This window comes from Engystomops pustulosus, chromosome 2, assembly GCF_040894005.1.
Source record: "Engystomops pustulosus chromosome 2, aEngPut4.maternal, whole genome shotgun sequence".
In the NCBI taxonomy this organism is placed as follows: domain Eukaryota; kingdom Metazoa; phylum Chordata; class Amphibia; order Anura; family Leptodactylidae; genus Engystomops; species Engystomops pustulosus.
In genome coordinates this window covers 86,882,503-86,904,796 of record NC_092412.1, presented here as the reverse complement: position 1 = coordinate 86,904,796, position 22,294 = coordinate 86,882,503, and the positions used below count along the sequence as shown (strand labels likewise).

Sequence of the window (22,294 nt, the reverse complement as noted above, 5' to 3'; positions counted from 1 at the left end):
AAAAAAAAGTTACCATACTAACCAAATGTTAGCATTGAAGCCAGCAGGTGGCATGATGTCATCAGATTGCGCCGCCGCCTTCCGCTTCATATAGACGTGGAAGAAGCTCAATGATGATACGGGGAGCGGACCACTTTCTGCATCATCATTGTCCATCTTCTCTATTCCTACCGATAATAATTCTGTCCATGTTTCCTCACTATAATAAACACAAAATTCTCTTCTGATCTCTTAAGACAAAATCTGACCCTTTCCTTCACAAACAGTTCTTATTTTAAAATTGTTTTTTTTGTGTGAAATGTTAATAAAAGGAACAAGGTGCAATCCAAACCTCCAAAAATATTTACAATTTTATAATTTTTTGTGGCTGTTTTTATGTCAAAGTTTTTTACAGTAACCTTTATTTTCCTTATTACCTTGTCCAATAAAGCGGACCCTTTGGTCTTTCAGTGCAACGGCATTCACACCCTATACACAGGGAGCTGTGTAATGAAAAGTTATACAATTTTCCAATATACTTTCTGTATCAATTTCTCATGTTTTTTTTTTTAGATTTCTGCTTGCTGTCCTACTATAAAAAAACTTCTATGTTTACTTCCAGTGGATAGAAATCTTTCCATGGTCATGTGAGGTCACACAGATGCACAAGTCTTTATTATCAGACTGAGTAATCAGAGCCCTGTGATAATAATGGCTTGTGCACCTGTGTGACATCACATGACCATGGTGAAATTTCTTACCACTGGAATTAAACATAGAAGCATATTATCAAAGGACAGCAAGCAGGGTTCTTTAAATCTGCGAGGAATTAATACAGAAAGTATATTGGTAAATTGTATAATTTTTCCTTGCACAACCATGTCAATTATTTGCTGAAAGCGGACATCCCCTTTCATACCTCTAGCCCCCCCACTAATTTGCCCTATCATGCCCACTTAAAGGAGCCCCTCACTTATTAATACCTATACTAAGTAATGACCCCACAGCCTCCAGCAAACTAAAAATGAAAAAAAGCTCATTTAACTATTCCCATGTGCTACAAAAAGCACCCACCCAAATGTTTAAGATATTTCACTAAAGAAAAAAAAAAAAAAAAAAAAAAAGGGGATGCTGGTAAGGGACAAGCGCCCCCGCCCCCCCCTTCTCCCGGGCAAAAGGCCGATGAAAGAAACAGGGGTTGTCAACAGCCTCCCACTGCCCCAAGTTAAAAACAAAAACTAAGCACTCACCTTTGTTCCCAGCGGCTCGTCTTCTCCCCTCTTCTTCAGCAGTAGTAGTCAACCGGAGTGCACACCATGACGACACACAAAGCGGAGGAGGATGAACCGTGGTGGGCGCTGGAAGGCAAGTACTTGTTTTTTGTCTTTTATTAGGGGCAGTGGGAGGCTGTTGACACCCCCCCACGCCTGGCACCCAGTCAGTCCTTCAACAATCCTTTTATATCTAATGGTGACACTGCCAGCTGCATTCCCGGTTTTCTCCAGTATTAAATATAAAGCAGTACACAAGTGACTACAGAATGATATTTTACTTAGCCTGTAATCTTGCTTTGCTTATTTATTACAATATTTTCAGCTCCATTTTATATAAAAAGTGGTTGGGGCCCCTCTTGTTCCAAGCACCAACATTATTTGCTTGAGTGATATAAAAAACAATAAAATACAGAAAGACATACAAAAAAAAAAAAGTTTATGCAACAGTAAAATTTGCATCTGTTCAAGCATCACACATACAGTAGAGTCATGAGTTATATAAATAAACCACATATAACATGCATGTATAAAAATAGATGCACATGAGAATGAAGCTCCGTCTAGACGTACTTCAGTGACAAAAAGGTCAGTCCATTACTGCAACCAATAGTTTAGCTTTTGAAATATGCGAGGACCCAAGAACCATGTCCACAAAGCACCTACTTCAGCGTCCTGCTTCTTACTAGAGACACTTAGTAGTGTTATTCTCCCTATGAGAGAATTCATCAGGGACTTGGAAGTGACCCGCTGTCAGCCTCTGTGTAAGAGTTGTAGAGCACCACAATCTATGCAGAACATCCTTCAAGAATAATAGCGACTTTTGTGTCCTGAGGATACAGTTAATGGAAGGGTCACTGAGGAAAGGGAAGATACCTCCCAATAGAGACTGTGTGACAGAAAAAGTCTATACAGTATGATCATGGAGAACGACTGAGACAGGATGACTCCCACTGTGATCACCTAACAAAGAGAAACACACCATTAGTGTGGCAATACATAGAAATGAGACCTATGTTGGCACAGCAACATTCACGTCTAAGGAACATACACCTAGAGATATAGATATAGAGAGAGAGAGAGATATCTATCAATCTCATATATATATATATATCTCATGTTCTTAGCCTCTGATCAGGGCTTTATAGTGCATATATTTTAAATAAGGCAGAGGCATATGGGATAATCTGATTGGTGGGGGTATGCTGGGACCACCCACCAGTCACAGGGTTCTATTCTGAAGTGGTAGGTTGAACAGGTGTCCAATCGCTCCATTTGATACTATGGAAGCACCAGAAATTACAGAGCACAGCACGTGGCTATATCTGGCACTCTCAATTACCGTCAACGGTAGTGCTGGAGCCTAGCTTTGTGCCTAGCATTTTCCGATCACTCCAGTAGTATTGAATGGAGTGGCAGAACACACACACACGTGACCTGCCCCTCCATCAGGGTCTTGGATCATATGAACAGTGGTGATCTGAACAGCCTGCTCCCCACCCATCTCCTATTCTGTGGATAGGGGATAATAATAAACAACATGATAATAATACATAAACATGATAATAATAATAAAACTACAATAAAAAAAAATCTAATACTAGAATCAATATTTTTCTAACAAAATGTATTTGTGGAGGAAAAGGAGAAGATTACATAGCACTGCAGAAATACCGTAATGTAGGCTTAACGAGTATTAAGATCTAAATATTCACCACTTTTTATAGAAAGCCATAGACAACACGTATGAAAAAGGAAAATGCTTACCTTCTCTCTTTGATAATCTTTAAATAAGTAAGAGATGGCAACAAAACATGGGTGACACAGGAACCACAAGAAACAACCCTGAAAATAAACATCAAAAGGAAGAGAATAAAACGGCTGGTTGTTTATTTCTTTTCATTTTGTGTAGTACCCTAGTCATATTTTAGGGTATATAGATATATTTATTGTATGTCAAGGAAACAGTAACACAATGTCCATGATGAGACACATACTTTGGCAAATGTGATGTAGAATTTTCGTTTCATTGTGCTCCTCTCAACTGTAATAATTTGGTAGAGGCCAAACGCCAGCGACACAGCCAAGCAAATTTTCATGGCGATAAGGAGAATGCCAGCCAGGCTTTCATGGGCATGGTAACTGTGGTGATTGGTGTCTTCAAACTGCTCCCAAACTAGTAAAATAACCTGTAATAAAAACATAGAAAATAGAGTATTATATACACTTATACTGAAAATATTCACCAATTTATATATTTTTCAGTGCTTGGTATATAAAAGGTTGTGGCAATTGCGCTTACAGGTTGGTGGCCATTTGGTGGTCTAAATCCTCATAACAGGTTCCAGCAGTCACTAGACAGTAGATGGACCCAGCGGCAGTAGTGCAATAAAATTGCTAAACAGTGGACAGAGGCATCTGCCCCCAAAGATATTGATGGCCGTTGAATATCTGGCCAATGGCTCTGGAATATACTCACAGAAACCAGACTATATCGGCTTATCTTTGGGGGTCGCGATTTTGCGGCAGCACGGGGATCGAATCCAACATTTACATTGAAAAGGTACAACTCCGCACCAGAATCTTCAACATATACATGACCTTCAGAGGGATTTTGGCTGTAGATTTCTTCCACACTGTGTGTATGGGAATGAGTTAAATGCCATTCACTACCAAGTTTTATAGAACACACAAAAACCTGAAAAATATTCTAGCATATTGTACAAAAGGGCTGGACTTTCAAACACATTGCAAATGTATCAGCAAAAGGATTATGTGCTTTAACCAAAATGTATGGGTTATGTTAAAATGTATGTGGCCTCTTTGTCCATTTAAAAAAAAAAAGGGAAAATTCATGACCCGATTTACAAATTACAGATTTTGTGTTTGCAAAGAGTTTTGAAGACAATGCAGGCACATTATGGCTGCTTGATGACAAAGAAAATCTCCTGGCAAATGCAATGGTTGGGAGTCCGCAGAGCAGGATATGAGATCTGTCCCCACACCTAACTGGGACACAAGTTCCTGAAAAACACTAAGGAATGAGACTTACAAACCTGAGCAACGACAGCAACTACAGCTATTCCTGTGGACGTGGGTGTAGAATCCCACTGGAGAGGTCTTCCCTGTGACTTCTTCATTCTGCTGAGGGTCCATCCCATGCACAGGCTTAGGAGTAAATATAACATCTGTACCTCTGAAGCTATGTCACACACTAGAAAAGAGATATGTCCTGTTGTATTTATCTAAGCAAAGGAACACGTCAAATCTAAAAATAATCCTCATATGATCAGAAAGAGGGCCACTTTCCTTGTTCTAACTAGTTCAGGACTCCTTAGGACCACACAAGGTTAAGAATCTGATTGTTATACTGTACACTTTGTTATGAAAGCGTAAGGGATATATTCCTCTACAGGCGCCATTTTGGACCAAGCGGACACCATTTTAGTCTTGGCCGGGGGTTATGCTGACCACTGTACAGCCATGCCATGATGGAAAGACAGGATTTTGTGTGAACTATTTAGTTTAGTACTGTGTCTTCGCTATTGCGATCTTATCTTTTCTGCAACTTCTCTGCTTGAAGGCCATGTTGTGACTTATACAGAGCTAGCACAATGACAATTAGTATAAACATTCTGTTTATATATAAAACAAGGTCTCTGGAAGAAACAGTATATAGTTCATAAACATTTTGGAAGAATGTTTTAAAAGAGGATGTCCTGGTATAGGGGTCTTTACTCTGGTAGGTCCAGTCTTTAGGGCTATAACAACACATCTGAGACTCCGACATACAGTTGTGATTACTATTTAGAACTGAAGTGCTACCCCGATTTCATTATTTTCTTGAAAAACACAACGCTATGACTGTACTAAAATACTCACATTCTGCCACACTGCCAATGAAAGGGGCCCCTTTGCCATCTTTGGCATACCTGAAAGAAAAAAAAAATGTTGTAAATAAAAGTAAAAAAAAAAAAAAAAAAAAAAATACAACAGCAAGCTGTAAAAAGAAACAGGAACCTGAGTATTTACCATGAGAAATGTAGGTAATTTGCCAGCGCAGACACCACTTGCAGCAAGAGTGCATTGGACAGTACTTTCAGGACAGTATGCATCGGCCCACCTTTCTTAATGGTCTGCCAAAGTGCCTGGATATAAATACAAGCGGCTACGAAATACACAAGCACCAACAAGAAAAAGAATTCATGTAAACCTGTGGAAAATCAAACACACCCATTAGGTGCTATATCTGGATTCATCATTACAATAATTGCATAAATAATCTAGTGTACATTGCTATAGAGCAGACCCAAAGGCTAAATCAGGAATGACTGCCCTGCAATGTATATGACGCTGCAAGGAAGGGGGTCACAGTAACTAGGGTCATGCGGCATGTGGGAAGGTACTGGTCTACATTTATTTCTCTTTGGATACAAGAAAGATATTAACGTAGCTGCTCATGACCTGAATTTCCAGTTTTGAAGATTCACAAGCAGTGAGAACTGCAGGAAAATTATAATATAGAATCGAAGCAATCGAACCCAAGAACTGATATTTACTCCATCTCACAAAAGAAGCCGGTGGAAATGGCAGCTATAGGGGCGGCCTGAGAATCTGCACATGCTAAATGCCCGGACAGTGTAAATGTTACTACCCAGCAGTCCAAAATGCATCCGATGGAGATTTGTTCATGGTTTTAAAGATGTAGTAATAACATTCTTTCCTTCAATTCTGAAAACCTCATATTTTTGCATGGTTGTTGGACATGAATGACATATATTCAATTCTTACCAGACTCATCTGCCCCAAAATGGTCAAAAGGATTCCCCGCTGCATCAGGATTCAACAAAGTGACTTGGAATGTGATCTCATCGGTCCTGGGGTCCTCGTAGCTCATGAGGCAGGTGTATCTGTCCACATAGATGGCATACCATGCCACTGGGGAAAGGATCTGTGGCAGAGTGTAGTTATATTCAGTTTGGTTCAGGGGAACTGGAAGAAAACAAAAGCATGAATTGTAGCGGATTTGTATATAAACTATATAGAATACTAATTGGGCCTCATTCACATCACAGTGTGCTTTAGAAGCACAAACAGCGACTAACTCAGTCCTATTGCTTTCTTTTGGGTGGATTGACAGCATATGGTCACGAGCTGTGAACCTGCATATTGCCTGCGCCATTTCTGACTGGGCAGTCACTTCCTATAGACATCAGGAGTTAAGCAGTGCTAACCGGCCAATGTCAGACAGGCCAGAAGCGGGGGATAAGGTTCCCCTACTTGAAAATAATGTTTATACTTACCTAGAAATGAGTCCGATAACACAAATCAGACTCATCTCTAGTGCCCCAGGCGCACTGCTTCAGTGAATCATTACACCCCAGCTTCATTGCACATGCACTGGAGCCCCAGTGAAGCAGGGGTGCTATACCAGCTTCAATGGATGAATGTGCAGGTACCAAGAGCTGAGTAACAAGATGATATGGGGCAACACGTGGAAAACTAAAGAGTAGGTCTATACGGTCCTGTGGGTGGTTTAGTGTCCCAAAGCAACAGGACGTAAAAAATCTTGATCAACAATAACGGGCGACCATGATGTAACTAGAACAATAATCTGCCTTAATGTGAATGCCCTGGGGAGTAGATTAATAAAACAATGAGCTGTCTGTGCAACTGTAGCACGGATAGCAATGTAACTCAGCAAACAAAAAGCCGTCAGACATCCTCCCTGAATCTACCACCTGCACGTTGTAGAAGAGGTCATAGTGGGCAGGTGAAAAGCACAGGCTACAGGTATAGGAGGATAGCAGGGGGGCACTTGCACAGGATCTGGTCTGCTCCGCTTTAACTGCATTTTTTCAGGCAGAGTAAATACTCCTCATAGTATTCTTGAAGAGCATTTTTTGCAGTGGAGACGTACATAATATGCAGTAATGCAAAATATAATCCACAGGCATACATAAAGTAATGAGGTAAAGTGCAGGAAAGCCATTACTATCCTGTCTTTCCACCATAGACAGGTACAAGTTCCATGAAACCTATATGTCACCTTACTGTTAGGCCGCGTTCACATGCTATCTGAGAGGCAATGCATAAAGTGACTGTACCTATAGAAACCTCAATCATCATGGATCAAGTGCAGGTATCTATAGTGACCAATCTGACTTCATAAGGGGTGGTGACATTTTACATCCTACAAATAAAGACAAAATAAAACATTCATACAATGTGTGCCACGTGGGAAGAAACTAGAGATCACAATTGTCAGAATTGTGGAGCATGGCTTTGTGTTCTCATGCAGACCTAAAGCCTTCATCCTCAGGCTGTGGCCACATGAAAGGAGACAGTGCAGGATGCTGTGGGCAGGAGATAGGACCACGCACCTCTACTAGAAATACTAGTGAGGCTTAAAGCAAAACTCTTCATCCACCATTGACAAGCCGCATGGAGTGTAGCAAACGTATAGGCAAGGCACCAGCAGTGTTAACTTAGAAGTCCTCTACAGAGCACCTTGTGTGCCCATTAATACACAGAAATCCGTCTAATCCCCCCCAGCGTAAACTTGTCTGTAAAATCGTACATGCTGCTTGTACAAGTGTTATTGCGCCTTCTGATGGGCAGGACAGGCACCAGTTCTTTTCATATGCACTAGATGCTGGCGATCGTGGCATCCAGTGCGCAAGCGCTGCTGGCGTCATGCTACCGGCATCTACTACGCGTGCAGCGGGACAATTGGAGCCCGGGGGAGTGGCGGCCTGTGGAGAAGAGGAGTGCCTGTACGGCCCCCTAATGAATAAGCTGGACTGCTTGTCTATCGATCGGACATCAAGTATGTTAGGTGTCATATGCTATAGCGCCAATTACTGAAGTTTGGTTAATGCCAGGACTTTGAAATGGGCAGCATTAGAAAGGGGCCGGGGAGTAGATTCAGTAGGTATGTTTGGATGGGGGTACTAATTTGGGGTGACAGGTCCTCTTTAAGTGACTCACACACAGTATGCAAGGCAGGATATGCTAGGAAGAAATGCTTTTAACTTTCCTTAAAGGACACCTGTCATCAGGTCTGTGTAACTTGTCCTGTCACCTCTACCTGTTGGAGCAGCTCACAAGGATCCCATCCCAGCCTTTTTCTAGTTATTTCATACATTATTCATTGTAAAATCATCTATTCTTTATTATGTAAATGAGGCTGTCACATGGTCAGAGGCAGTGATGTCACCCCTGTTACCCCTCCCCTCTCCTCCCCCTGCTCATGTCTGTGTGTAATGTATAGTAAAGCATGGCTAGTGTGTGTGCTGCATCCTCCTAATATACAGGTGAGAGTACACTGTTGTATCTCTCCTAAACACACACACACACACACATGCACACACAGGCTGCAGGGGGTGTGGCCACCAGCACCAGGAAGCACATCATTATACAGCCTCACATCATTATAGAGGCTGTCAGTCATGCACTGGGGGTGTGGCTGTGCCTCCCACTCATGAATAGAGTGGACAGCTTGAATATGCTAATGCTTCATTGGACATTTCACAGGTCATTTGCATACAGCTTTAGGACCTCATTGCTTAGGTTTACAGGCATGTAGAGGGACAATGAAGGGATAGAGGCAATGCTCTCTAATGGCAGTTTATGAAAATATATTTAGTTTAGGGGGGTTATTTTGCATGACGGGTTCTCTTTAAACATAAAATCAGTTCTAGAAAAGATCACCAATGTTTACCCACCATAAGGTCTCATAATAAGAGTCTATATCCTACATGATTCCAAGCACATCTGACACAAACATACCCATAACCGGTAGCTAGCTAGAGTGCCAAAGACAATATTGGCTTGACCCTGGAGCTATGAAGCTGGCATGACTGATGACGTGGCTAGAAAGAACAAAAAAAAAGTACTGATCTCAACAGAAGGAGAGGTCAACTCAATTTCATCTTAAAAAAGAAAAGCTTCTTTACAAACAGTGGATAATAAATGGATTAGACAACTGCTTGAAAACCACCAACTTTTAGGAGTATATTTAGGGATCTGGAAATTAATCAATGGCCATCCTAAGCAGATGTACAATGGGTATGGATAGTATTCAGACCACTTAAAATGTTTCACTCTATTATTTCTTCATTGGTAAGATCAAAAAAAGTTTTTGTTGCTCATTAATATACACTCTGCACCCAATCTTGAAAGAAGAGGAAAAAAAACAAAATGTAAATATATTTCCTATAAGCCCTCAGATTTAACTTTGGATCCTCCAGGAGATGGTTCTACGCCTTCATTGGAGTCCAGCTGTATTTAAAAGTGCAACTGTAAAGTATAAAAACTTTTGCCCAACTCTGCACTAAGCAAAAATAAAACCGTTCTCCAATTTACTATACTTCGTCATCTGCAGGTGTTTAGCAGCTAGCAGAGGTTTTACCCCAGGCTAATCTCCATCTACAATGGAAAACCGCATAGTGTGTAAACCGCGGTGTTTGTAGAGAAAACCAAGTACTGTTCATCACCTGCCAAATACAATCCCAACAGTGAAACATGCTGGTGGTAGCATCATTTTTCAGCTGCAGGGACAGGTCCACTGGTTGAAATTGAAGGAAATGCAATTGAAGGTTGAATGAAGCTATGTACAGAGATATACTGGATGAAACCCTCTCCCAGAGTTCTCTGGACCCCTAACTGGGCTGAAGGTTCACCTAACAAGACAATGACCCTAAGAACACAGCTAAAATAAGAAAGCAGTGGCTTCAGAACAACTATGGCCATTCTTGACTGGCCCAGCCAGAGCTCTGACCTAAACCCAATTGAGCATCTATGGAGAGACTTGAAAATTTCCACCAACGTTCAGTATCCAACCTGAGGGAACTGGAGAGGATCTGCAAGGAAGAATGGCAGGGGATCCCCAAATCCAGGTGTGAAAAGCTTGTTGCATCATTCCCAAGAAGGATCATAGCTGTACTAACTGAAAAGCTGCTGCTACTCTGAATCCTATGATCATGTGATATTTCAGTTTTTATCAAAAAAAATTTTTCTGTAAAGATGGGGGAGGCAGAGTGTACATTAATAAGCAAAAAAGAAACCTTTTATGATCTTACCAATGAACCAAAGTTAACAATTTAAAGGGGTCCGAATAATTTCCGTACCCGCTTTACACACATCTCATCCATGCTGTGGATGGTTATCTGTACGTTTACGTGCAGACCAAAGCAGAGGTTCAAGGCCAGCAACAGAAATGGCAACCAAAATTTGGGATGGAAATTATCTGTTTTGGGCTACTCTTACCAAGGTTTGTCTCTACTGTATGTCCCAGGCCTTAAAGTGACAAAGTTTATTTTTTATCCCATTTCCACAGTCCATTGACTCTGGTTGAGTTACCAGTGGGTGGTCTGACCCTCCCAAATTAATCAGAAGAATAGGTGTTCCTTGCCTCCTAATGGATGCACCCTTCTTTCCATTCTATATCCCCCCCTACAGATCATATTGTTATTGATTAAATTTAATCACGGGTCAACCCCTTTAAGGCTTGATAAATGGGAGATAGCTGACAGTCGTATGTTTGTTCAGCCAAGAGCCATCTCTTCCACCTCCCTTTTACGCACGCACAACCTGCTTGCCTGGAGACATGCCTGTGTCTTATGGTAGGAGCAGCGACTTGAACCTCAACTTCCTTCCCCTAATCTTCCCTGACATCTGTAGAGTCTCACACACATTAGATGATCCGCCAAACACTCTGAAATAATATGGTTTGGAAAACTGTTATCTAATGTGAACCCATCTGGTTTGCGATAATATAGCTCATGATCGGAAAAAGAAAAGGTCAAGTAAGGACCTGCAATCCACATAGGACCATTCCCATACTGCCAGAAAAGGTTGGATCCCTCCGTGGAAGATCTGGAAAAACGTTGAGATCAATTTCTTCCACACAAAATAACATGGTCTCTGCTAAGGATTTTTACTTCTACCAGGACATAGTAACCTCCATACTTGATATTTGTGCCAGGGACAACCTCTCGGGACAGCTGTACTCCTCCATGTTCCCGTGCATCTTCAGCCATTCTTCATCCTGATACAGGTACAGGGCCGCATCTTTCCCAACCGCAGCAGCAACATTGCTGATCCGGACACGTAGCACTGCTTGTTCACCTAACCAAGAGAAAGTAAGTGAGAGGTTATTAACATATCATCTTTAAGCTGGCAATGTCCTTATTATACATGATGCCCAAGGCATGCCTACTGGTGTGGACTAGGACCAGTTATACCAGTACAGAGGCCGGTGCGACGTCTCCCTACCAGTACAGAGGCCGGTGCGACGTCTCCCTACCAGTACAGAGGCCGGTGCGACGTCTCCCTACCAGTACAGAGGCCGGTGCGACGTCTCCCTACCAGTACAGAGGCCGGTGCGACGTCTCCCTACCAGTACAGAGGCCGGTGCGACGTCTCCCTACCAGTACAGAGGCCGGTGCGACGTCTCCCTACCAGTACAGAGGCCGGTGCGACGTCTCCCTACCAGTACAGAGGCCGGTGCGACGTCTCCCTACCAGTACAGAGGCCGGTGCGACGTCTCCCTACCAGTACAGAGGCCGGTGCGACGTCTCCCTACCAGTACAGAGGCCGGTGCGACGTCTCCCTACCAGTACAGAGGCCGGTGCGACGTCTCCCTACCAGTACAGAGGCCGGTGCGACGTCTCCCTACCAGTACAGAGGCCAGTGTGACATCTCTCTACCAGTACAGAGACCAGTGTGACATCTCTCTATTAGTACAGAGACCAATGTGACATCTCCCTACCAGTACAGAGACCGGTGCGACGTCTCCCTACCAGTACAGAGACCAGTGTGACATCTCTCTACCAGTACAGAGACCAGTGTGACATCTCTCTATTAGTACAGAGACCAGTGTGACATCTCCCTACCAGTACAGAGACCGGTGTGACATCTGTCTACCAGTACAGAGACCAGTGTGACATCTGTCTACCAGTACAGAGACCGGTGTGACATCTGTCTACCAGTACAGAGACCGGTGTGACATCTGTCTACCAGTACAGAGACCAGTGTGACATCTGTCTACCAGTACAGAGACCAGTGTGACATCTGTCTACCAGTACAGAGACCAGTGTGACATCTGTCTACCAGTACAGAGACCAGTGTGACTTCTCCCTACCAGTACAGAGACCAGTGTGACTTCTCCCTACCAGTACAGAGACCAGTGTGACTTCTCCCTACCAGTACAGTGACCAGTGTGACATCTCTCTACCAGTACAGAGACCAGTGTGACATCTCTCTACCAGTACAGAGACCAGTGTGACTTCTCCCTACCAGTACAGAGACCAGTGTGACTTCTCCCTACCAGTACAGTGACCAGTGTGACATATCCCTTCCAGTACAGTGACCAGTGTGACGTCTCCCTACCAGTACAGAGGCCGGTGCGACGTCTCCCTACCAGTACAGAGGCCGGTGCGACGTCTCCCTACCAGTACAGAGGCCGGTGCGACGTCTCCCTACCAGTACAGAGGCCGGTGCGACGTCTCCCTACCAGTACAGAGGCCGGTGCGACGTCTCCCTACCAGTACAGAGGCCGGTGCGACGTCTCCCTACCAGTACAGAGGCCGGTGCGACGTCTCCCTACCAGTACAGAGGCCGGTGCGACGTCTCCCTACCAGTACAGAGGCCAGTGTGACATCTCTCTACCAGTACAGAGACCAGTGTGACATCTCTCTATTAGTACAGAGACCAATGTGACATCTCCCTACCAGTACAGAGACCGGTGCGACGTCTCCCTACCAGTACAGAGACCAGTGTGACATCTCTCTACCAGTACAGAGACCAGTGTGACATCTCTCTATTAGTACAGAGACCAGTGTGACATCTCCCTACCAGTACAGAGACCGGTGTGACATCTGTCTACCAGTACAGAGACCAGTGTGACATCTGTCTACCAGTACAGAGACCAGTGTGACATCTGTCTACCAGTACAGAGACCAGTGTGACATCTGTCTACCAGTACAGAGACCAGTGTGACATCTGTCTACCAGTACAGAGACCAGTGTGACTTCTCCCTACCAGTACAGAGACCAGTGTGACTTCTCCCTACCAGTACAGAGACCAGTGTGACTTCTCCCTACCAGTACAGTGACCAGTGTGACTTCTCCCTACCAGTACAGAGACCAGTGTGACATCTCTCTACCAGTACAGAGACCAGTGTGACTTCTCCCTACCAGTACAGAGACCAGTGTGACTTCTCCCTACCAGTACAGTGACCAGTGTGACATCTCCCTACCAGTACAGAGACCAGTGTGACATCTCTCTACCAGTACAGAGACCAGTGTGACATATCCCTTCCAGTACAGTGACCAGTGTGACGTCTCCCTACCAGTACAGTGACCAGTGTGACGTCTCCCTACCAGTACAGTGACCAGTGTGACGTCTCCCTACCAGTACAGAGACCAGTGTGACTTCTCCCTACCAGTACAGAGACCAGTGTGACTTCTCCCTACCAGTACAGAGACCAGTGTGACATCTCTCTACCAGTACAGAGACCAGTGTGACTTCTCCCTACCAGTACAGAGACCAGTGTGACTTCTCCCTACCAGTACAGAGACCAGTGTGACATCTCTCTACCAGTACAGAGACCAGTGTGACTTCTCCCTACCAGTACAGGGGCCAGTGCGGCGTCTCCCTACCAGTACAGAGGCCAGTGTGACATCTCTCTACCAGTACAGAGACCAGTGTGACATCTCTCTATTAGTACAGAGACCAATGTGACATCTCCCTACCAGTACAGAGACCGGTGCGACGTCTCCCTACCAGTACAGAGACCAGTGTGACATCTCTCTACCAGTACAGAGACCAGTGTGACATCTCTCTATTAGTACAGAGACCAGTGTGACATCTCCCTACCAGTACAGAGACCGGTGTGACATCTGTCTACCAGTACAGAGACCGGTGTGACATCTGTCTACCAGTACAGAGACCAGTGTGACATCTGTCTACCAGTACAGAGACCAGTGTGACATCTGTCTACCAGTACAGAGACCAGTGTGACATCTGTCTACCAGTACAGAGACCAGTGTGACATCTGTCTACCAGTACAGAGACCAGTGTGACATCTGTCTACCAGTACAGAGACCAGTGTGACTTCTCCCTACCAGTACAGAGACCAGTGTGACTTCTCCCTACCAGTACAGAGACCAGTGTGACTTCTCCCTACCAGTACAGTGACCAGTGTGACATCTCTCTACCAGTACAGAGACCAGTGTGACATCTCTCTACCAGTACAGAGACCAGTGTGACTTCTCCCTACCAGTACAGAGACCAGTGTGACTTCTCCCTACCAGTACAGTGACCAGTGTGACATCTCCCTACCAGTACAGAGACCAGTGTGACATCTCTCTACCAGTACAGAGACCAGTGTGACATATCCCTTCCAGTACAGTGACCAGTGTGACGTCTCCCTACCAGTACAGTGACCAGTGTGACGTCTCCCTACCAGTACAGTGACCAGTGTGACGTCTCCCTACCAGTACAGAGACCAGTGTGACTTCTCCCTACCAGTACAGAGACCAGTGTGACTTCTCCCTACCAGTACAGAGACCAGTGTGACATCTCTCTACCAGTACAGAGACCAGTGTGACATCTCCCTACCAGTACAGAGACCAGTGTGACTTCTCCCTACCAGTACAGAGACCAGTGTGACATCTCTCTACCAGTACAGAGACCAGTGTGACTTCTCCCTACCAGTACAGGGGCCAGTGCGGCGTCTCCCTACCAGTACAGTGACCAGTGTGACTTCTCCCTACCAGTACAGTGACCAGTGTGACTTCTCCCTACCAGTACAGTGACCAGTGTGACATCTCCCTACCAGTACAGTGACCAGTGTGACGTCTCTTTACCAGTACTGAGACCAGTGTGACATCTCCCTACCAGTTACACCAGTACAGGGAGCAGTCTGCGATTACATCCCTGTGTGCATTGTGTCATACACTAGGCCCAGGATCTGGCCAGCATCATCCCCGGCTGCACCCGTCTACCCACCATGAAAGAGGAAGGTAAAGATGTGCTGCCCCCGGCTGTGCCACGCCAGGGCGCTGTCAAAGCTGCCATGCACGGTCTTGGCTCGTCCCGTGTGCGGCAGCAGCGATAGGACGACGGCCAGCAGCGGCAGCCCGAGCATCTCCTCCTATATACCGCCCGGTGACATGTGCAGCCCCGGCCGCCACATCTGCACAGTCAATGGGGAGGGCCGTGACGTCACCCAGGACGACCAATCCCGTGGAGGCAATGGAGAGAGCGGAACACTGGCTACGTGGAAATGTCGCCAGGTGGACGTAAAGCGCTACTGTCGCAAATAGTGTCATTTGACAGGGGTGTTATCTGTGCCCATCACTAGGCTAGGATGAACTCCGGCCACAGCTGTGACGTCTACCCGACCGTTAGGTGGGACTGGACGCCATGTCATCTGCCTCCGGCACTGTGACCTTCTCCTCGCCATGAGCGCTGACAGCGGGCCGCCCGGGGGCTTCAGCAAGAGGCTGCTGGTGACCGGAGGGGCGGGCTTCATGTAAGTCATTAGGTGACTGTTGTGCTGGTACTGGCATTATAGCCCTGTTATTTCATTACGCTGTGCTATGACCTGCTTACTCCCACTAGTTATTTATGAGCAGTTAGACAAGTGGGTGTTACCATTGTGCTGATTAGACAGCATCCGACTATGCAGGGACACCCCCCACAACGAGTAACACCCAATTGTCTAATTTCCAGGAGCAGTTAAAGCAGTAGCACAGCATGGGGTGATAAGACCTGCTATTACATGGGGAACAGAAGAAGAGCAATGCAGTGTGTGTTGTCCTGCTATTTCACCACCAGACCGAGCCCATTCTATAGCACCTAGGACCATTTTTCTGGTGTTATAAGTATGGAAATTTCCCTGTGCTATAGAGATGGAGGAATTTGATCATTATCTGCAGGGCTAAAGAGAATTGTGCTATAAATCCATGCACAGTATTTGTATCCAGCCTGGACCAGTGTGTGTCACACCACCGCGCAGCAAGCAAGAGCTTGAATAAATGGGCACTTTTATGCACTTTTCCTTGGTACTCCTAGGTGTGGACCTTATTGGTTGAATTTTCATTGAAATACATTATTATTAGCCTATTCCAGATTCAATGTTTAAAGGGAACCTGTCAGGGTGATTGGCACACTAAACCACCCACAGTTCCTTATAGACGGCTGGTATAAATCAGTGCCCCAAATCGCCATGTTGTTTTTTTAAAGTATCGTATTAAAAAAACCCCAACTTTCTACTTATCTTGTCCCTTGCTCCCTTCTGTGACGCTGACCTATTACACTCCGGCTTCACTGCGCTAGCAATATAGGTAGAGCTCATGTGCAGTATAGCAGGGATGTTATCCAAGAGGTAATAATATAATAATAATGCCCCTTATCACACTGCAAAATAATTTTTAACAATATTAACTTTCACTTTATTTCAACCATGAAATGGTTTTCAGACAGTTCTGTGATAAAATTGTCTCTGTTTCACATACTTTTATTTTTTTGAATCAAATACATTTTTATTGAACAGTTTTTACGTTTTACAACTTTTTGATTATCCCCAACTATCTGAGATCATCCCCTTATGTTTCACATACTTTTGTTCCTTGTAATAAGTGTCTCATTGTACTGTGGTGGCCTCTTGACAGGTTTGACGTGATCTTGTGAGGATCTTGTGCTTTTATTCGCTCACTTTTGTGAGTACGGTCTGTATGTAGAAGTGCTGCAAGCAATCTGACCTTCCAATAGTGCCAGTCAGCTGCTCCATAAGCATGTGCTATTAGATACATCCTCAATGTCATGTTACCAACTTCACAAGAGTCCTCATGATGTTTAATATAAGACCTGACATAGAAATTATAATAATTCCTTTATTTATTTAGCTCACAGATTGCACAGCGCTACACAGAGCTTTCCAGACCAGTCTTGGGGTTCACTATATTTTTGTAGTGTGAGGGGAAATCGGAGAACCCAGAGGAAACCCATGAAAACACGGAGAGAACATACAAACTCTTTGCAGATGTTGACCTGGATGGGACTTGAACCCAAGACCCCAGTGCTGCATGACTGTAGTGCTAACCACTGAGCCACTGTGCTGCCCTAGAAATTTTTCCTGTTAGGGGTCTCTTCACAAGTACAACGTATGTCCTATCCACAGAATAGATGAGAAATTATTGATTGTTGGGGATCCAGGGGGGGGGGGGGCGCTAGGGATTTTGGGCTACAGATATAAAGTGATGGAAATCCACTTTTCCCAAAACTTTAGACTACCCTAAAGTTAGAGTAAACTTTAAATATCCCTTTTGTGTTTTTCATGCAGAGCATCTCACACAATCATTTCCCTGGTTGAAAACCATTCGGATTACTTGGTGATAAATCTTGATAAGGTAAGTACTGTGAGTGCTATGTTATCAAATCGCTATTAAAGTTAGGCCCTATCCACGGAATATGGCCTTACCTCCCTGATCAGTGGGGGTCTAACTTTTGTTTTGTGGAAAATAAAAAGGTAAATAAAGGTAATATAAAGGTTACTTTGTCTATTACCTTTGAAAACATTGGGAGGTCACTATGTTTTTTTGGGGGGGATTGTGGAAAGCGACGTTACATACAGTACAGACTAAAAGTTTGTACACACCTTCCCATTCAAAGAGTTTTTTGTATTGTCATGACTATAAAAATTGTAGATTCGCACTGAAGGCATCAAAACTATGAATTAACACAAGTGGAATCATATACTTAACAAAAAAGTGTGATACAACTGAAAATATATGTCTTATGTATTGGGTTCTTCAAAGTAGCCACCTTTTACTTTGATAACTGCTTTGCACAGTCTTGGCATTCTCTTGCTGAGCTTCAAGAGGTAGTCACATGAAATGGTCTTCCAACAGTCCTGAAGGAGTTCCCAGAGATGTTTAGCACTTATTGGCCCTTTTGCCTTCACTCTGCGGTCCAGCTCACTCCAAACCATCTCGATTGGGTTCAGGTCTGGTCACTGTGGGGGCCAGGTCATCTGGTGTAGCACCCATCACTATGCTTCTTTATCAAATAGCCCTTACACAGCCTGAAGGTGGTTTGGGGTCATTATCCTGTTGAAAAATAAATGATAATCCGACTAAATGCAAACTGGATGGAATAGGAGCCGCTGCAAGATGCTGTGGTAACCCTGCTGGTTCAGTATACCTTCAATTTTGGATAAATCACCAACAGTGTCACCAGCAAAGCCTCGCCACCCAATCACACCTTCTCCGTACTTCACAGTGGGAACCAGGCATGTAGAGTCCATTTGTTCACCTTGTCTGCGTCGCACAAAGACACGGTGGTTGGAACCAAAGATCTCAAATTTGGACTCATCAGACCAAAGCACAGATTTCCAATGGTCTAATGTCCATTCCTTGTGTTCTTTAGCCCAAACAAGTCTCCTCTGCTTGCTGCCTGTCCTTAGCAGTGGTTTTCTACCAGCTATTTTACTGTGAAGGCTGCTGCAGTCTCCTTTTACCAGTTGTTGTAGAGATGTGTCTGCTGCTAGAACTCTGTGTGGCATTGACCTGGTCTCTAATCTGAGCTGCTAATAACCTGCAATTTCTGAGGCTGGTGACTTGGATGAACTTATCCCCTGCAGCAGAGGTGACTCTTAATTTTTTTTTGGGGGGGGGGGAGGTTGTCCTCATGTGAGTCAGTTTCTTTGTAATGCTTGGTTTTTGCAACTTCACTTGGAGAAACATTCAAAGTTTTCCCAATTTTTCGGACTGACTGACCTTCGGACTGACTGACTTACCAAAGTAATGGCCACTAGTTTTTCTTTACTTAGCTGCTCTTTTCTAGCCATAATACAAATTCTTACAGTCTATTCAGTAGGAATATCAGCTATGTGTCCACCTGACTTCTGCACAACACAACTGATGGTCCCAACCCCATTTATAAGGCAAGAAATCCCACTTATTAAACCTGACAGGACACACATGTGATATGAAAACCTTTTCTGGTGACTGCCTCTTGAAGCTCAGCAAGAGAATGCCAAGACTGTGCCAAGACTGTGCAAAGCAGTAATCAAAGTAAAAGGTGGCTACTTTGAAGAACCTAGAATATAAGACATACAGTATATTTTCAGTTGTATCACACTTTTCTATGATTCCACTTGTGTTAATTCATAGTTTTGATGCCTTCAGTGCGAATCTACAATTTTTATAGTCATGACAATACATGACATTCTTTGAATGAGAAGGTTTGTCCAAACTTTTGGTCTGTACTTCTGAACTCTTGACCAGATTGAGCAGAAACTCCCAATAGTGAACGGGGGAATGTTTTCTGCAGTGGAAGCTGGGGAGAAAATCAAGAAATCTGTATCTGCTTCTATGTGTTGGTTTTTGTATATACTTTTGTAAAAGCAGAAAGAAAGAGAGGAAAAAACACAGGACAATGAAACATATGACTTTAATAAAGAATTCTCCCAATATAGCCTTACAACAGACCAGAAATACATGACGTGAACCTCCCCTGAAATTCAAATTAGCAGTATCTGTAGTTCCATTCTGAATATAAGGACTGGTTGTCTATTACAGGCAAACTTTGCTGGACAAAAGAGGTTGAGGCACTTGGTACACTCTCAGCGTTCAGACCGCCGTCGTCTAGATAATTGATCAATATTGTTCATGATCTAACCTCTTTAACCCCTTAAGGACGCAGGGTTTTTCGGCTCATTTCTCGCTCTCCAACTTCAAAAATCCATAACTTTTTCATTTTTACGTGTACAGACCTGTGTGAGGGCTTATTTTGTGCGTAACAAATTTTACTTTCCCGTAATGTTATTTATTTTAACATGCCTTGTACTGCGAAGCTGAAAAAAAATTCCAAATGTGGAAACATTTTTTTAAAAAAACACACGTGCGGCACGTTCTTATGGGCTCTTTTTACGACTTTCACTCTTCGCTCCAAATAACACGCCTGCTTTATTCTTTGGTTTGGTGCGATCGCGGTGATACCAAATTTATACAGGTTTTATTGTGTTTTAATACATTTTCAAAAATTAAACGAATGTGTAAAAAAGGAAAAAAAATTTTTTGCCATCTTCTGACGCTAATAACTTTTTCATACTTTGCTGCACGGAGATGTGTGAGGGGTCATTTTTTGCGAAATGAGGCAACGTTTTCATTGCTACCATTTTGAGGTCTGTGCGACATTTTGATAATTTTTTATTTCTTTTTTTTATGTTATGTAAAAAGGTGTAAAAGTCGCATTTCGGACATTTGGGCGCCATTTCCCGCCTCAGAGGTCACCGCCGGCCGTAACGGTTTTTATATTTTGATAGATCGGGCATTTTGGGACGCGGCGATACCTAATATGTTTGTGATTTTTACTGTTTATTATGTTTTATATCTGTTCTAGGGAAAGGGGGGTGATTTGAATTTTTAATATTTTATACATTTTTTTTATTTTTTAAACTTTTTTTTTCTTTTTTTTTCACTATTTTTTAGACCATCTAGGGTACATTAACCCTAGATGGTCAGATCGCTGCTACCATATACTGCAATACTTCTGTATTGCAATATATGGCATTTTTGCAGCACATTCATTACAATGTGCCACTGGCTCATTGTAACGAATCTGCAGATGCCAGATAGTCTCGGGTCAAACGAAGACCCGAGGCTACCATGGCAACCGATCGCCGCCCCCCGATGATGTTCGGGGGCGCGGCGATCGCATTAAAGATGGCGGCGCCCGCGCACCGCCGTTTTTTAAACGCCGCCGGCGACTTTGTCGGTGGCAATCACATGGTTCATGGCCGTGGGGGTTTTCTGCAAAATGCAAAAACCCCCACCTTTGTCTGAAGAGGACTCAGCCCGTGAGCCCTCTTCATACATCCCTTATACCTCTGCGCCGTAGAGCTACGGCGCAGAGCGTTAAGGGGTTAAATAGAGAAGGTTCCTGCTTACTAAATAAGAGAGGAGTTCTATAATTCACAAATGCATTGAAAATGATATACTTTTTAAATGTTGATTTGTTATATTTATTGATTTCAGCTTGACTATTGTGCCAGCTTGAAAAATCTTGACGCAGTTTCAAATAAACCAAACTACAAGTTCATACAGGTATGTCCCCCCAAAAAATCCTGGAAATAACTACTGTATATACTCGAGTATAAGCCGACCCGATTATAAGCCCGATTTTACCGCCAAAAACTGGGAAACCCTATTGACTCAAGTATAAGCCAAGGGTAGGAAATGCATTGGTCACCGCCAGCCAGTAAGTCCCCTTTAGTAGCCAGCCAGTAAGTCCCCTTTAGTAGCCAGCCAGCAAGCTCCCTTTAGTAGCCAGCCAGCAAGCTCCTTTTAGTAGCCTGCCAGCAAGCTCCTTTTAGTAGCCTGCCAGCTAGTCCCCTTTAGTAGCCAGCCAGCTAGTCCCCTTTAGTAGCCAGCCAGCTAGTCCCCTTTAGTAGCCAGCCAGCCAGTCCCCTTTAGTAGCCAGCCAGCCAGCCAGTCCCCTTTAGTAGCCAGCCAGCCAGTCCCCTTTAGTAGCCAGCCAGTCCCCTTTAGTAGCCAGCCAGTCCCCTTTAGTAGCCAGCCAGCCAGTCCCCTTTAGTAGCCAGCCAGCCCTCTTTAGTAGCGAGCAAGCCAGCCAGCCCCCTTTAGTAGCGAGCCAGCCCCCTTTAGTAGCGAGCCAGCCAGCCCCCTTTAGTAGCGAGCCAGCCAGCCCCCTTTAGTAGCGAGCCAGCCAGCCCCCTTTAGTAGCGAGCCAGCCAGCCCCCTTTAGTAGCGAGCCAGCCAGTCCCCTTTAGTAGCCAGCCAGTCCCCTTTAGTAGCCAGCCAGCCCCCTTTAGTAGCGAGCCAGCCAGCCAGCCAGCCCCCTTTAGTAGCCAGCCAGCCCCCACTTCTGTCTTCTTCCTGCTGTAATAGCCGGTAGAGACGCATCCATACACTTTGCCCACCGGCGCCGGCAGAGAGATGACAGAAGAGCAGCCGCCAAGCATCGGGAGGCTGCGCCGAGCATCGGGATTGCCGGATAGTGAGCATGTT

At 44.4% G+C, this 22,294-nt stretch overlaps 2 protein-coding genes across 2 annotated transcripts in view; one reads left to right on the top strand and one right to left on the bottom strand.

Annotated features, from left to right (window-relative positions):
* Nucleotides 1-1,539: 1,539 nt before the first annotated feature.
* Nucleotides 1,540-15,553, bottom strand: GPR180 (G protein-coupled receptor 180). The gene is made up of 9 exons (XM_072135427.1): nucleotides 15,267-15,553; nucleotides 11,223-11,381; nucleotides 6,042-6,242; nucleotides 5,283-5,463; nucleotides 5,133-5,182; nucleotides 4,307-4,464; nucleotides 3,248-3,439; nucleotides 3,018-3,095; nucleotides 1,540-2,213 (listed from the first exon to the last, which is right to left on the bottom strand). The coding sequence occupies exons 1-9, from the start codon at nucleotides 15,403-15,405 to the stop codon at nucleotides 2,055-2,057; spliced, it is 1,317 nt and encodes a 438-aa protein (XP_071991528.1). The 5' UTR covers nucleotides 15,406-15,553; the 3' UTR covers nucleotides 1,540-2,054.
* Nucleotides 15,554-15,657: 104 nt separating this feature from the next.
* The window catches only part of TGDS (TDP-glucose 4,6-dehydratase), a 30,048-nt gene continuing 23,411 nt past the window's right edge, over nucleotides 15,658-22,294 (top strand). The window contains exons 1-3 of the mRNA XM_072135428.1: nucleotides 15,658-15,792; nucleotides 17,605-17,671; nucleotides 21,302-21,370. Coding sequence (XP_071991529.1) covers nucleotides 15,722-15,792; nucleotides 17,605-17,671; nucleotides 21,302-21,370 — 207 coding nt within the window. The 5' untranslated portion in view covers nucleotides 15,658-15,721. The remainder of the gene's footprint in view (nucleotides 15,793-17,604; nucleotides 17,672-21,301; nucleotides 21,371-22,294) is intronic.

Excerpts from the sequence above, each read along its gene's own strand:
- GPR180 (XM_072135427.1), bottom strand. The coding sequence starts at position 15,405 with ATGCTCGGGCTGCCGCTGCTGGCCGTCGTCCTATCGCTGCTGCCGCAC. Across the intron at positions 11,382-15,266 it reads CTTTACCTTCCTCTTTCATG|GTGAACAAGCAGTGCTACGT; the intron begins GTGGGTAGACGG and ends TCTCTTGGTTAG. Across the intron at positions 5,183-5,282 it reads AATTACCTACATTTCTCATG|GTATGCCAAAGATGGCAAAG; the intron begins GTAAATACTCAG and ends TTTTTCTTTCAG.